The sequence below is a fragment of the Phoenix dactylifera genome, chromosome 1 (assembly GCF_051530095.1).
Source record: "Phoenix dactylifera cultivar Ajwa chromosome 1, Ajwa_hap1_PhDact_Kaust_v1.1, whole genome shotgun sequence".
Classification (NCBI taxonomy): Eukaryota; Viridiplantae; Streptophyta; class Magnoliopsida; order Arecales; family Arecaceae; genus Phoenix; species Phoenix dactylifera.
Window position 1 is genome coordinate 15,653,438 of NC_143190.1, and position 16,754 is coordinate 15,670,191.

A 16,754-nucleotide genomic window follows, 5' to 3' on the forward strand; every position below is an offset into this window, starting at 1 on the left:
ATAACCAAGCAGCGAGAGAGGAAATTCCAAGATGCTGCTTGAAATACCCTATGCGGCCAGTTTTTTGTTCCATGGAAACTAGAGAGAGAGAGAGAGAGAGAGAGACTAAAATCTTCTAAAAAGAATTTCAGACACCACAAGGAAAACCACCTTACTTAAATACAAACCAAGACTTCGCAATTAAAGGTGAGACGTGGCTTATCGTTTCTTTTCTCTAATATTTCCAATGACATGTCCTATAACTAACTGGTTTCATGCTTTTGTTGTCCTTGTCAATGTTGACTTTCTTCACTTAGTAGAGCTAGTAAATGATAGATTCATGCTGCAGCAAATTATAGCACCACCTCTTCCAAGGACATATGTAAAAGTTAATGAAAGGTAAATAGCATTGCAGATCCTACACAGACTCATGGAATTTGTTCGTATATGCACAGACTTCGTAAAACAAACAGCATAAGCCACGTCCTCAAAAAAAGATTCAACATCATAACAAAAGCATGTTTCGGGATTCTTTTCCATTTGGCGTACAAATGTTACAAAGTTATTAATCTCTTCAGGATTTGAAGATAATTTACACAAAACATCCATGCCTCCCTCTCCTAGAGATTAACTGAAAAGATGATATCACATTTGCAAGTTATAAGGAGCTGTCTTTCCAAGCAAACTTCAGTCCCATTATCACAAACTACTTTAGCATGTAGCCCGCTAAAATTTCACTCCATGCAAATCAGACATGCAAAAGTTTACATGTAAAACATGCAGAGGTGCCTGCAACATATATGGTTCCGTTACAGCTTGCTATTCTTAAACAGCTGAGAAAATGTGGGATTTTTAAGAAGCTTGCGTTCATAAAAGGTTGTAAAGGCGTTAAATTTAGGTATTTGGATTGATTGCATCACATGCATCTGTGACCGGCATAGCATTGGAATTGTTTCTAAACGATCATAGAGTGCCCACCACCATTAAAGCTATTTATTCACACAAACCCAAATTTAGCACTAAGAAAGGGGTGTGTGTGGGGGACAGAGAGAGAGAGAGAGAGAGTGCCCTTTCTATTCAATACGAAAAACAAGCACCAACACTAACAAAATATGAAGAAACAAGCAATGCACGATCCATATGGGATTCGAAAGAAATTAAAATAGCAAGCATGGAAGATCAGATATCCTGACAAAATGGTACCAGTTCTTCAATGGTCTCATTTGGTGCTTAGTGCTTACCACATAATGCTTAGTCAGCTTTAGGCTGTCGGCGCTTGAATAGGCTGCAAATCAGTGATACAAGCCATTGCCAGAAAACAACTACCCAACTCAACCTCTTGGGTTTGGGCTCAGGCCTGTCTCCAAAAATCCCCTTATAAATCTCTTTCTGCTTCTCATAGATAGCTTTGTCATGTTCAGCGAGCAGCCTCAGCTCTCTCGCAATAGCCTTGTCTTCTGGGGCAAATTTTCTTGCCTTTTGAAAGTCCTCCCTGGCAGCATCCGTTTGACCAAGTTCTGCTCTAGCTTTTCCTCGTCTGAATAATGCTTTCACATTGTTTTCATCTTCTGATAACACCTGAAAGCCCATTGCGCCTGAAAATTTAGTGACATCAAAAATTTCTCTCACCAAGACACCAGCTAACATGGATTTCTTGGTGCTATAAGACGTTTAAACAAAAGAAGATACTCCACACTTCAATAGCAACAAAACTCCAATCAGTCCACAGTATTTATAAATTTAACAGTTTCAAGATCAAGACCGCATTTATGTAAACAAAAATGAAAATGGTATAACCCTCAAACGCCCTACTTCGAGAATAGAATGACAATCATTCCTTTCATTCTTACAACATAGTAATATAATATAGAACCAACCAGCACCAGCTCTCAACAATTACGACGATCATGTAAAATAGACACGAGGTGAAAAAGAAAACATAAAAAAGATTGATGTTTCATTACAGAATTGTATATTTCCTTTTCATAAGGTAAATAAGAACAAAGGAAACCAAGTTCTAAAATATAACAGTAGCTAATACTGACAAGGCTTACTACACTGGGGGTTTGCTCCTATTAAAGCTCACCCTTAATAGACAAGACTTTTCCAATTCCAATCTTACAACTTCCATCCAACCCTACTGAGACCTTCTCGCACAAGCTCAATTAGTTCTCCATCCCCTCAAACACTTGTGGTGTAACTTTTAAGCTTCCCCAAGTTTCGTTATTTACTACTCAATCACCACACTTTTGTCATGAATCCAATTCAATATTTTTAGCAAGGTATGGCATCTCAATACTGAGCCCCATTACCGGTGCCACCTTGTCACTATGTCAATACATCCGGTATGGGATCCAGTTTGGCGTACTGAGTATCAGTACGCCTTCCGTACCATATACCAGTACCGAATTGGTATAGTACAGCCCATACTGTCCGGTTCGGTACAGTATGGCATACCATAATTCTTAGCTTTGCAAAACCTAGTGCATATATCTGTACCCACCTTATAGCTAAATATTATGACTCCACAAAGCACTATTTAGTCTCATTTAGATATGGTCAACCTACTGGTTCATGTTATACTTTTTTAAATGAGAACTATTTGCAACGAGTCCTCAACATGATGTCAACACTCTACAACTGGTACAAAATGCTTGAAAACAAAATTACCTTATGCCACTTCTCCATGGGAGTTGAAAAGAAATTTTGTTTTAGAAAAGAAACAATGAGGTGGGTTTTAATAGAAAATATTGAAAAGGAAAGATGAACTATATGATAGTATCTTTTAAACAGAAAATCAAAACAATTTTTGAAAAACATAGTCTTCAAATATAACATGCATATAGGAATCATCTATCTACCAGGTCTCTGTCATTGTCAAGCAATGATCAGAAAAAAAAAAAAAAGAAGCACAAAGTAATGCAAGCAATTATAAACCAACTTAATCAATAAACGTACGATGCTACATTGTCCAATAGCTTCTGAATATCTCTTTAGCTTGAGCATGCATGCAGCCATGTTAAGATGGCATGGGTTTTTAACAGCCAGGGCCATGTCTCTGTATTTTCCAAATAACTGGAACATGAAGTCATCGCCCATATATGCTATTGCCTGACACGAAGGAAAAGTTCATTATGACTTCCTACAAAACTTGTAACTACAAAAGAGGACAAAAATGAAGAAATCCAAGGGACAAATAGTTGATAACCATTTCATACTGTTGCATGGCCTCCTGAAGCTTTTCTTCCTTAAAGTAAGAATTTCCTTCCATTTTCCTTCTATCAGCTGCTTGAATTCTTTCTTCTACTGTCATGTCACTTCGGGCTTTCCCCTATTAACAGACATATGTCACAAACTCACAATAATATATCAAGCTTAAATTTTTAATTATCTAAGCTTCAAGGTTCACCTATAATAAAAATCTGCATACAAATTTGGCAATATAAACACACCAAGCATTAGAAGACTATTGATATAAGACGCCACAATAGCAAAAAACAAGAGACGATTATTGATATAAGATGCCACAGTAGCAATAAACAAGAGGCAACATACTTCTTTAGCTTCATCAAAACCAATAAGCTCAACTTCATACAGAAGGTCTGCCATAGGGGGGACATTTGGGAATGAGAAACTTCCTTCTTCACCATAGCCTAGTTCCCAATCCACATGCAACAGCGCACGCTCCCCACTCTTCATGCTTGCCACACCGATGCCCAACCCTGTCATTTCTGTCTTTTCTGTTGTGGCATAAGCAGAGTCAGAATTATTTCTATGCTACATATTATTTCTCCCTAATCAATTCAAGAATGAATACAGAGTTCTCACTAGTTGATCACTTATATAGGAAAAGAAGTGATTCAGTCTACGACATGGCTCAGGTACATGGCCAATTTCAAGTTCTTCCAGTATTACTGTGGAACAGAACTAAAATTTCCATGAGACTTCTAGTTTTTTTTTTTTAATTCTTTGAAATCATATCAAAGTTTTCACCATATTGACTTTAGCCTTCTAGGACTATTTAGTCAAGATTAAAAGTAATAAAAGAAAAATTAAGTCTGGAATAGAATCAGGAACATATTGGTCCTAAACAGGAATTCTTCATGAAAAAGGATCCATAAGGCTAACTAAAAATAGTTGGAATAAGGCTTGATAGTTACATTTATAATTTTTAATTATTTAATTCTTTGACATTATATGGCCATAATTAACAATCCATGAAAAAATTCCATTTTGACAGTCATAAGGCATCAGCCTAGTCATTAATTGAATTAGACCGTATCAGTTTTTCCCTTCATCTATTTAGTTTCTTGACAACAAGATTTTAAGCTCATGGATCAGATAGCCCTTGTGTATACCATTGTATACCCTGTTAGGAAATGATCTTTTTTCCAGATAGAAATAAATTATACTTAAACAAGGTTCCATATCCTCCTTCAAGAAACACCTTGGTGTGACTACGTATTCTTATAATATTTGAGTTCATAGAGGCCTTATCTTGCAGTTCTGCACTAAAATTGTTCTGGTGGGAGGAGGGCAGGGCATGAAAAAACTTTACCTGTCCCCCAACTATAATATATCTCTTAGTTCATTACTCAGAAAAGGATACAGGCAAATGCATTTGAATGCACAAGTTACATGGTTTGAATGCTCACAATTTCCTACATTAAACTATCAGAATTCCTACTTTTTTACCAGATACCAATATTTCAAACTTGGAGCCACTGGCCAGGGAAACAGGGTAAGGCGTGAGAATCACGAAATGGGGAAGGGAGGGAATGGGGGCATAGGTGGATATTGAGGAAGCAAGGAAAATGAATGTAGCCATAGCCTTTGCCAGGGCAGTAACACCAAAAGAGAGCCACCAGCAGAAGAGAGAACCCATATATTAGGCAGTAATAGAGATCAACAGCCATGGCTACTATGACCAGGGCTAAAGATGGAGTGATCTTCCCGCAGCAAAGGGTGGTGGTGGTGGGGGGTGGTGGGTGGAGGAATAGCCAGCCTTATCCTTGACCTCCTTACCCTCTCCAGCTGCTCATAAAGGCTAACAGAATCAACCAACTCCTAACAATTGCATCAGAGGATTTCCAAAAAAAGAAAAAAAAAGATATGTGTTTCATACATATACATATATTATGTGTACAATGCATATACATGCACATACCCATAAAATACAAAATTTTCTTTTACTTTTAGTTGATCACTTCCAATATGTTTCTTTCTATAAAATATATGAAGAGAAAGAAAGGCACGGAGTGCCTGATCTGAAATAAAACTACTATAATGTAATTGATTAAGCTCACGCCCTCATTAACATTTGATGTGGTTATGAAACAAAATTCTAGGCTAAGCTCATGTCCTTGTTTCTTAAATGATAATGGGCATGTATGCTTTAATCTATTTATAAGATTTTCATTGAAGTTTTCTTCATTTTTGAGTCAACCATTGAAACTTCTTGTCAGTTAAGGTCTTTGTAAAACTTTAATGTGATTTATAATTTTCTATCTGTTACAACAATCTGATTTATTAAGGTCCTGCTTTTTGTTCTTATTCAGAAAACATGTAATACATCTCTAGATATCATCTCGCTTTACATTTTTGTTAAACTATACAGTTTAAGTTCTCTTTGGTTCAATATGTGATTTGAAATTTTCTCTACACTTCCTACGCATGAGAAGTTTGTCGCATTTCTTTCATTTAATTCCGTACATCATCTTCATATATGCAATAGTAAATTAAAGCACACTTAAGAATTAAATGTGAATATAGGATATTAATGATGTTATAATATGTCATAATTTATAAGACATTTTGTTACTCTTAGGTGGCATGAATGGGGACCAGAGTGCTCGTGAACTCTTAAAAGAACATATACTTAATTTCTATATAGTAGTTAATTTTAGGATAACTTACTAAGGACCATGGTTGACAGTATTGTTGCATAGTATAATAAAATGCATAGTACAGCTAGGCAACACAAGCAAATTTATGTATTTTGGGGACCAAGAATTGGTCAGCATGGCTTGCTGTCGGGGTGTATTCATCAAAATGCAGAACTATACATACCAATGAAGTAGATACTCGAAACTTTTTTTAAAAATAAATAGTATCTTTTAATGTTTTGGTGTTGCTAATATAACAAAAAGTGCTCAAGAGAATAACTTATGCCTTTTACAATTAAAAAGCAAGTCTATTCATCATTTTGAAGCTAAACATAATTGATCTCTATAGGATAATAGATTTTTCTAGCTTGTGCATTTTCAAAGTAGCTACTCATGGAGCATTGCATATTCTGTTGATTTTTTCCATGTATTGGCACAATATGATCACATAGAGGGCTCACTGATGCCGAACTGGTGCAGCAGGTGGAAAGCAGGCAAGTCTGATGCAATTTCCAGCAGATATGCAGGATATCAACCCATTCCAAACTGACAGGTAAATACAGCATGGCACCACTTGAAATTGAGCCAGAAGAACCCCCCTTTTTTTTTATTGTTTTGGAACAACACTTGAATCTTTGTAATATTGATAAAATATCCATGTGAGACAGGATTAATAGGCAGAAATGATCTATAGACATTATTAAGCAACATGGGAAGTCAAGAACCAACTATACAAGTTCCATGCTGCTTGGGACGCTAAGAGAAGAATGAGAGCAGAGAAACAGCAAAGATAGGAGTTACTGTAAAAACAAAAGATGCATTGAAAAATATAATGACATGAAATACCTTTTCCCAAGATAAGTTCAACTGGTCGCTGTTCTTGCCAGGTATCTTCAAACTTGTGTGAAGAGTTTGCAACCCATGCCTTATAGTGCACTGCCACATCAAAGACAGACTTAAAAAACTTGTACAATAAACACAGATCATCACTAATTCTTTAAAAATCTTTCATGAGACAAGAAGAACTCTTAGTAATGCAAGTTGTGCCAATTATAGATAGCCATATAGGCAAACCAAGGACGAGGTTTGCTACATGCAGCAATACAATGAACCCATGCTAACCACAACTAGATGCAGTTGAGGAAAGGTAATTCGCATTACTTTGAACAATGATGACAAAGATAAATTATAGCTTAATAAGAATAAGCTCTTCCCCATAGTTGGATTCGAAAGTTACGGCATCTTTGAAATATCACAAAATTGGTGTTCATCAGCAATGATGTCCCAATCTACGTGCTCCATCATGGGCCACATAGGAGAACAATTTTCTTCCAATAAAATTCCTCCATCTCCTTGGTCATTCCCATTGTGATGGCCTGGTCAAGGCCCGGTCCACTTGACTAGCCCGACTAGGCTTTAGCCCAGCCCATGTTTCCATCAAAAGTAAAAAAGAAAAATGGTAGAGAAGAAGACTCCCGATCGACTTGCAGTAGGAGTCAAACTCCCACGAGTAGTCAGAGGCTTGCCTCCGTCTTTAAAAGGCCCCTCTCCCTCCATCGTCATCGAATGTCGACCACCACTGTCTGTCTTCTGTTCTTTCTTCCTCTTTTCTCTCATTGAGTCCATGGCTTCCCGTCACCGTGCCCGTCGGGAATCAAGGTCAGAGAGCTCGCCGAAGCAAGGTAAAGCCTTGGTTTTCTTTCTCTTTTCTTCCTATTCTCTCCATAGTCCTAAACCACCCGCTGCCAGCTTCTATTTTTTCGAAAACCACCCGAGAACAAAAACCCCTACTTTTTCTCTTTTCTTTTTCTTCCGGCCGCCTCCGCCGGCGATGTTCATTGTCGAGACCTTAGCCCCAATCTCTAAATTGGCCCCTAGCAGATGTCGGATCCCTAGCCGCCGACGAGTGGGTTGAGACCCAAGAATCACCGAGCCAAGAAATTTTCCTGTTTGGCCTTGTTTTTTGGTTTGATTGGCCGGCCGGCCGCCCTCCGCCACATGTCCCCACCGCCAACTGCCACCTCGTCGGACCACCATAGTCAGCCACCAGTCCACCCTCTTCCTTCCCCTATTTACCAATAAAAGAAGAAGAAAGAAAGAAAAGAAGAGACGAAGAAGAAGAGGAAAGAGAGAGCCCATCCCTCTCTTTCTCTCTCTTATTTTCTCTCTTCTTTCTCTCGCATCTACTTGTTTCTCTTTCTAAACAGACCCATGAATTCCAATACAGAGTCCCGTCTACCTGTTCTACAAACTTGAGTTGACCCCTGCAAAGAGGGCCTAAACTGCTCTGGCACTCGGGCCGCCTACCGGACCGGTTATCCCGGCTCTGTTGAATGTCCCTAAACCACTATTGATGAACCCTGTCGAACGAGTCCTAATAAGTGCTAAATAATGTATAAATTAATTTATTTTACATAGCACTGATCCCTATTTTTATGCACATATTTTAAATCAAAACATGTGAAAATGTGTTTTCCTTCATCATTGCATTATAATAAATTAATAAAGGTAATTCAAGTTTGATTTGATTATTTATTGATTAAAAGCCTTATGTATACAGGTCGAGTCAAACCCAATTGAATGATGCTTAAACCCACACTGCATTTCATCAATTTCTTCCCTTTTCTTCACACATTCACCCATCAAAAACAAGTCTTTCCACGTGTCCAAACTTCCCAAATTCCCTTCTCAGCATGTGGCCATCCCAAGTTCACGTGTCCTCTCCCCTGTTCCGAGTCCATCCTATAGCCACATCCTTCATTCGCATGAATCCAGCCATCCACAACCCCTCCTCACATCTCGTTCACAAATCCAACCTTCCTCCTGTCCGCGCGGAGCCATCTCTTCACCCGGAGTCATTCCAGATTTCTCCCAGCCACGAAAACAGAACAGAGTTCATCCTCTCCCCATTCCGTTGATCGCGTCCCAGCATCCCATCTCCTCCCACGACTGGGTGTTCCGCGATTCATCTTCATCCCGTGAGCATCCCAAACAACTTCGTCCCAGTAAATCCCAAGCCTCCCAGCCGTCCGCCATGCCCCATCCTCCCGTGATGCATGCAAAAGGTCCCACGTCCATGATTCTCTTCTTCCGGATTCCTCTCTCCCGCGATCGTAATACAGTCGTCCGCAGCCTTCCTCCCAGCTCACGAATCCGTTCGCAATCATCCTTATCCCACGGATCAGCCATTAGCCGAATTCAAACTGTCCTCTTCTCCTGGATTGACCCAGCCAACCGTGGGTGATCTGCCGCATCCAAAGAATAGAACCAAGATCCTCCGCATGATCCACGGGATAAACTCAAATTCCAGCTTCTTTCGGATTGATCCCAGCGTCCCCCGCTCGAGTGATCGCAACCAGATGCATCCTACAACGCGTCCACAACTTCCTACCGTTCGCGATTAACTTCTCAGCATCCGTGGATAAGCTTCTAAGGCCAGATCCCAGGTTCTACGGCCTCCCAACGTCCCAAGCTCATCCCCTGCTCCCAGCCATCTCATCCCTCTGAAATCCTCTCAAACATCCACGTCTCCTCTGCGTTGAAGCCGCATCACCAGCGACCGAATCAGCTCAAGAGGGGAGTAGAGAGGGAGTTGGCAGCCTATAAAAAGGGGAGTCGACGTGAACAGGGGGCATTGATTCTCCCCGGCTGATCCCATTCACTCTTCTTATTGAAGTTCCCACAGAAGACCGAGAGAGAAGAAGACGTGGAAGGTGATGGAAGCCCTCTGTGCTGCTGCTGTCCACAATCCTATGGAAGGCTGAGTTCTGTCACTGGGGCTGGATAAAGCTCTAACAGAGAAATAAGGATTTTGTATCTTTAATTTTTGTTCTTGGAGTTGTATGAATCCTCTTACTCTTAAATGAATATTTTTCTTTCATCTCATATTTAATCTCTGTGATTTTAAATATGATGTTCGTACAACTATTTTTCATGATCACTGAGTGAGTATAAAGATAATCCATGCTTAAGGAAGATGCAGTGTCCTGCCACCTTATTTTAGAGTAGACATTTCATACCTACTGAAAATGGGTTTTCCTAAAATTACTTAAGTGAATTTTTATTTGAATGCTTATAGGGCTTGTAGTCAATTTGCATGTTAATCCAAGAATGAATTAAAATACAAATAATCCTTGTTACGATCTTAGTAGTGAATTCCTTGCCCTAGGCTCTTCTACTCATATCATTTTTGATTACAGTCCTTATTAAATTGCTTAGTGTAGTATTCTTCACAAACTCTCTTTTTTAAATATTATTTTTAAGAAAACAACCGTACCCCAATCCCTGTGGATCGATACCCGCAATTACTATCCTACAAGATACGTGCTATTACGTGGTATTTAAAGTTGACTATCAAGTCCATACCTCATGATTCATTAATCAAGTTGCTTAGACCTTACCTATCCGGGGCCGCCAAACACTGTCACCCGACTAACCGTCGCCTTTCCTTATTATTTTAATTCGATTAAAATCATTAAATAGAAATTTATCTTGCATTTAATATTTTTTCAAATAGGTTTAGCAGATTTACCCAACGAAGTTTGAAAGTTTAAGACGAAAGAGGTAAGTAGATATTGTGCTCCTTATTATTTTTCAAATTATCATGCTTTTCCTACATAAGATGTGCTTACTAAGCTGTGTCGCTCACAAATATCTATTTTTATTTTTCTCTCTCAGACGACTAGGGCCAGTAAGGACGAAGGATGGTTCAGGCTTGAAGTTTGCATTAGCAAGCTTGCTGATTTTATAGAAGAAATTTAGTTCATTAGTTGGTTATAAATTTGTAGCTTAATAATTATTGCAGATTATGGGTTTGGTAATTATATTTGGATTTAGATGCTCCGAACCAAGGTTTAATTTGTTATTTAATAGATGATGGAATTAAATTCTTTTATTATATTTTATTTGTGATGGATTTATGGGCTAAATGTAATGGTTGATTTTGTGTTATCGTGAGTTGTAACCCTTGGTAGTATGCCCGTGTTATATCCTGAATTTGGGGCGTGACACCTATTGTTGCTTCTCATCTTTTGACCCTACCGAACGCTTCCGCCACCCTATGCTTGCCGGGCCTCTTCCACCAATACTCCAAATGTGTCATATCTCTTTTCTTTTCTTATTGTCTTAACTGTCCTTCCTCACCCTTCACACCTTTCGGCCGTTGCTGCTTACTTCTTCCCCTCTTCTTCCTCTTGCACCAAAACTTGTTGCTATACTGCCTCCTCTGCCACATGAAGATGCCAATTTTCTTATATCAATTATTGTTATTTGCTGCTTAAGTTGTGTTACAATCCTTTTTATAATTTTTCTATTTCTATAAATTGTTGTCATGTTTTGGCTTTCCATTTTCTTACCTATTTTAAGTTGTAAATTGTAATTATCCTAATTGCTAGCTAGCCGGCTACTTGGAAGACAAAACTGAGGAAGAACAATAAGGATAAAAGAAAAATTACTGGGCCAGACCTAACCAATAAAGGTTTTTGCTTTTCAAAACCTCACGCGTAAATTCCAAAACACATTTGAGGTTTCCTTTTGACTTGATGAACAATTGTCTGAGACATTCAGTCTTACCACACTATAATGTATATATGTGCAAAAAGTTCATCCCAACCAATAGCATATAAAGACTCCAACTTAGAGTTGGTTTTAGACTTGGTTTTTGGACAAACAGACTAAACTGATAGAATTCTTTTCTAACAGCACCAAATGCCTGAAATATAGAGCTTGTCTTCCAGACAATAGGCTATTGCCAAATAGCAGATTTCTTAGGACCAGATAAAATTGGACAAACAGGTTGGGACTGCGTTATCAGAAGACTCAATCGCCTGTTTGATCTGGAGCTTGCCCATATCAGGATACAGCTCTTGTGTTTACAACTGATTTTAATAGAAGAGGTCACTATTCTGAATATTTTTTTCCCAGCTTGGACAACATTGGTGTGATGGGTCAGAAGAAATTTGCTATGAACCAACTACAAAGCCTGGGAAGATGTGAAACATCTTTAGTAAATCACTTCTATCTCACAAATACTCTCCTACATCCTTCTCAAAAAGCATGACTAAGACTGAAAAACATGCATGTTGGTCATCAGGCAAGTAGATTTATAAATCCAAAACTAACATTTAGTATGTGCATTTCAACCCTTCCATGCATCACATATGCTCAGTATTAGCATAAATAGCAAACCCCCATAAATCAAATAAAACTTGAAGATTAAGGTATTTGTCATTGCCTCTTTATCACATGAAAAGCTGAAAATTGATGCATCATTAAACTAAAGGGAAACAGCCATCTAAATACTATGCACATAAACCTTTCGCAACATAATCATAGCATCACTTCAAATAAAAGAAACCACAATGCCACTAAATAGCTTGTGAACTTCATTCAAGGGACAAGACATGGTAGACCTAACCATACAGCACTTACAAAAGCATGTCGCAAATTTTGCCGGCTTCTGACCATGACCCTCCTTAATTACTTGCTTCTTGACTTTGTCGTGAAGGACCTCCATCTCACAGTCAATCTTCGGGGGTCCTTTGTCATCTTGGGGAGGTTCATCACGCACAACTGCGGCACTCTCAGTGATGATATCATTATCATCATTCGGATCTACACAATGCATATAGAATGAAAAACTACGCATCCAGGGTGACTATTAAATTTCAATAGATCCAAAAGAAACCATATATATGATTGCCTACCAAATAAATATGTCAGCAAGTAACAGAACAGAAAATATTAACCAATTCAAAGACATAAGCATAGAGCAATACCTAAAGTAAAACTTAGGAGGAGAATCAGGAACAAAATAAAAGCATGGAATAAATAATATAGATGTCTAGCCAGAGAGATCTTGAATGTGTATTATATGAAACAGGTGTGTAAGGAAATTTATTAAAATGAGGGAGGGGGGGGGGGGGGAGATATACTGTCCTTGGCATAACAATACAGCTATTGGATATATTACAAGATAAAAAAGAAAAGTATAAACTAAACAGAAGCTTGAATAGGAACTAAAATATCCAATTCCAACTAAGTATCTAAGAACTACGTAAGAATGAAAATTATGTGTCTTTCAACATTCGAATAACAGCATTAACGATCACTGTCACTCTGCATCGTCTGAAATGAGGGTCCAAAAAGTTGAGGATCTTCAGCCCCTCATTTTATTCTGTACAAACTCATAACAAAACAAAACACGAATCAATGTTTTTTTTCTAGACTTCAAGAACATTGGCAAAACTGCTTATTGATCATCATGGTGAAAAGATAAGGTCAGCCCAACTTTGCTGGTCTGCTGGTTATGATGTTAAACAATTTTGAGAGATAATGCCATGAAATGAACGAAAAAGATGTCGAGAACAAACAAGAAAAGAAGAAAATGAAAGGAGATGGGATTAGAATGAGACGAAAAGCGAACACATTCAAACCTAGGTATGTGCACTACAAAATTATTTGATATTAATCTTCCTGTCATGTAAGATAAAAATTGAAACAGACATTTTTGAATTGAGCAAAGATGTACCAATCTCGGACTGCTGAATTGAACTGCTATGGTCTAGCAGAGACATTCCAGAAATAAAATGAGCAACTACGATTAGCACCAACCCCCCCAACCCCCGCAAACTAATAATAATAAGTGATAAAAGATATCTGGAATCTGATGGCTGACACTAACAAGAGTGAGAGGGGTCACCATTGGATTGATTATTCCGATCCTGAGCATCCTCCATTTCTGAGTAAGGCCCTCTCGAATTGGATCCCAGGAATCTGCAAAATTTCAGTCACTTTTTTTCCTTAGATTTCAACAAGGGATGGAAGGATAGGAAAAAAAAAATGGTGGAACAGAGCAACGAAAGAGATCGGGAGAACCGGATGACTCACTTTTTAGAGGAGAGCAGCACGAGGAGACCGAGACCGAGACCGCGCTTAATTGGGGGAAGAGAAGGGAAGAAAAAATCGAGAGGGTACAAGAGCCTTCGTTTTATTGGTTGTGTGGTTCCAGAAGGTTCCTACCATTCGCCCCATCTCTCCCTCGGACCCTCGCCCGGTTTTAATGGCCACTCCAACTCCCCCCGAAAAAACAAAAAAAAAAAAAAAACAAAAAAAAAAAGAGGGAAGTACGTGCCCTCCCGGTTTAAATAGTTAAATTACGCACGAGAATAGAAAACGAAAGTAATATTGATAAGCATCTACCAATTTACACGGGTAGTTCTAAATACACCCCCCCTATTGCTCAGGACACCCCCCAAAAATTAAAAAAAAATTAAATACTCTCTACACCCCCCCATTTGCTAAGGACACCCCTAAAAAATTTAAAATTCCTAAATTACCCCCACCCTCCCCACCCCCCATCTCCCCACCCCCGCCTCTGCCTCCTCCTCCTCCCCCCTCCTCATCCTCCTCCTCCCCCTCCCCCTCTTCCCGCCCACCTCTGCCTCCCCCTCATCCCTCTCCCCTCCTCCTCCGCCCCGCCTCTGCCTCCTCCTCCTCCCCCCTCCTCATCCTCCTCCTCCCCCTCCCCCTCTTCCCGCCCACCTCTGCCTCCCCCTCATCCCTCTCCCCTCCTCCTCCGCCCCGCCTCTGCCTCCTCCTCCTCCCCCCTCCTCATCCTCCTCCTCCCCCTCCCCCTCTTCCCGCCCACCTCTGCCTCCCCCTCATCCCTCTCCCCTCCTCCTCCGCCCCGCCTCTGCCTCCTCCTCCTCCTCCCTCCTCCCTCCTCCTACTCCTCCACCCCTCTACCTCCGCCCCCCATCCCCATCCCCTCTTACTCTGCATTCCCCTCCGCCTTCTCCCCCTTCTTTGCCTCCTCCTCCACCCCCTTCTCCTCCACCTCCCCCTCCTCCTCCTCCTCCTCCTCCACCTCCCCCTCCTCCAACTACCCCTCCCCCCTCCGCCGCCTCCTCCCCACCCTCCTACCCCTCCTCCCCTCCCCTCCGCCGAACAGAAGGATTCTGTTCGGTTGAGGGTTGCCGAACAGAAGCCTTCTGTTCGGCACTGGATCGCCGAACAGAAGCCTTCTGTTCGGCACCGTTCAGCCGAACAGAAGCATTTTGTTCGGCGATCCAGTGCCGAACGGAGCACGAAACGGAGGAGGAGGAAGGGGGGTGTATTGAGAAAATTTCAAGGGCAATATGGTAATTACACTAAAGGTTAGTTTGGGTATTTTTTTTTTAATTTTTGGGGGGTGTCCTGAGCAATAGGGGGGGTGTATTTAGAACTACCCAATTTACACTGGTCGTTAAAAATATCTATGGTTGAATTACGTAGAAACCTGGCAATATCTTATAAAAAAAATACTTCTTTTGTCATAATATTCATTTCGCGTGCCAAATGAGAGTCAAAATGGTGTTACACTGAGCAAAGCTGCTTTTTTTTTTCTTACTTTTTTTCTTTCTTTTTGGTAAAAAGTAAAACGAAAAACCTGATCTAGTGGGCCGCGGGCCGCGACCCAGCAGTGCGACTCTATGCATTGCCGCATAGATATATTGTTTGAAATTTTGAATTTTATAAAGTTTCATGCATGATTGAGGATATGGATCACTAGCCTAACTGTATTATGGATTGAATGATTTTGTATGTGGTTAATCATTTTAAAAATATTTTATAAATTGATAAAAAAAAAGCTGCCTAAAATGCTTTAGAAGGTACTATATTTTGATTTTTTTAAATATGTGTATTAAAATTGTATGGATTATTTATTTGAAGAAAAAAAATCCACCAGCTTAAGGTACATAACCTTAACATACCAAATATGGGTTGATGCTTTGTGTACTACTACCGGATGGTTAGGGATATTGGCTTTTGGGTACGTGTCTTGCTTGCATCATATTCACGTACTCACACCCTCTCGGAGAACTAGAAAAAGCACCCTCATAAAATTTTATGAGGGTGCCTAGCGTGTACTTGTTGTCGTTTTATTTTTATAAGAGAAAAAAACAGAGGTAGACCCTGCCACGTTATTTTATCCGAATTTAAATATATGTGAATGTACCATCCAAAATTCAAATATTTTTTTTGGTTGTTAAGCAAAGGAGTGTGACCTTTCCTTTGGGAAAAGCCCCAACTCACACATGCAAGTGTCTAGTTCCAATTAATTATCATTTTTTGTCCAAATTATCTTTTATTGAGTAGCATCAAGATGTACTGTCTAAAATGTGAACTCACATCATCAAGATCCAAGACTAGCCGGGTAAAACTTTTCATCAATGTAGACTACATCAGAACTGTATGATTCTAGTGACTAAAATCATTTAAATCTAAATATGTTATCTAAAAATTAAAATATTCAAGAAGTTAGATCTATCTGCTTCTCACCTTGCTTCGGTCATAAAACTCTCTTTTTTATTATGAGGTGGGGCCATAAAATATTATTTTACATGAGAAACTTTTAAAAAGATAAAATTTCTAGGGAGAGCCCCAATGGATAGTCTAGAGGTTTATTTATGTCGATATGAAACTTCTACGATTAAAGGCAAATTTCCATGGATTACCATACATGCAATATTTTTTAAGAGAATCTCTATGTTGCCCCTCTAAGTTTTGTTTGATTGTATTATTATATGTTTGGAGATGCAAACGTAATGCATATAAACTCACCTCATCATTTTGCTCCACATCACGTAGCACGTTAATGCACATAAATGATCCAGTTAAGAAGAGATGCCTAATGTATAATTATGATTTGTAGGAGGTTTTTAAAAGTAAAGACAAGGACTTTGTCTTCCATGGTTTGGATTCTTAAATTTCTTGTCTACTCTCCTTTGTCCCTTAAACCAGCCTCGAGATAGAGGAAGAAATCTAGAATTCTATTTGTTATCCTCTTGATTCAAGCTGGGATTTTAGAAATAGCATTTATCCTTAAAGTTGCTTTCAATTTAGTGGTTG

General features: G+C 39.3%; 1 protein-coding gene across 6 annotated transcripts; it reads right to left on the bottom strand.

Annotated features, from left to right (window-relative positions):
* Positions 1–487: 487 nt before the first annotated feature.
* On the bottom strand, positions 488–13,893 carry TWD1 (FKBP-type peptidyl-prolyl cis-trans isomerase family protein). Of its 6 annotated transcripts, none has more exons than XM_088721024.2 (9): positions 13,752–13,893; positions 13,564–13,637; positions 12,294–12,476; positions 6,711–6,800; positions 3,535–3,719; positions 3,188–3,310; positions 2,938–3,090; positions 1,221–1,557; positions 488–768 (listed from the first exon to the last, which is right to left on the bottom strand). In XM_088721024.2, the coding sequence occupies exons 2-8, from the start codon at positions 13,598–13,600 to the stop codon at positions 1,231–1,233; spliced, it is 1,098 nt and encodes a 365-aa protein (XP_088577150.1). In that variant the 5' UTR covers positions 13,601–13,637; positions 13,752–13,893; the 3' UTR covers positions 488–768; positions 1,221–1,230. The 6 variants fall into 6 exon arrangements, with proteins under 6 accessions (XP_088577150.1, XP_026656639.2, XP_088577152.1 ...); XM_026800838.4 differs by having other exon boundaries at positions 13,546–13,637; XM_088721026.2 differs by lacking the exon at positions 488–768 and having other exon boundaries at positions 1,032–1,557; positions 12,294–12,434.
* Between the last annotated feature and the right edge of the window lie 2,861 nt (positions 13,894–16,754).

Bases quoted from the DNA above. Each gene is read 5' to 3' on its own strand.
- TWD1 (XM_026800838.4), bottom strand. From the start codon at position 13,600: ATGGAGGATGCTCAGGATCGGAATAATCAATCCAATGGTGACCCCTCT. The intron at 3,720-6,710 runs GTATTTCATGTC...ATGCCACAACAG, and splicing joins TGAACTTATCTTGGGAAAAG to AAAAGACAGAAATGACAGGG. The intron at 3,091-3,187 runs GTTATCAACTAT...CCTTCGTGTCAG, and splicing joins CCATGCAACAGTATGAAATG to GCAATAGCATATATGGGCGA.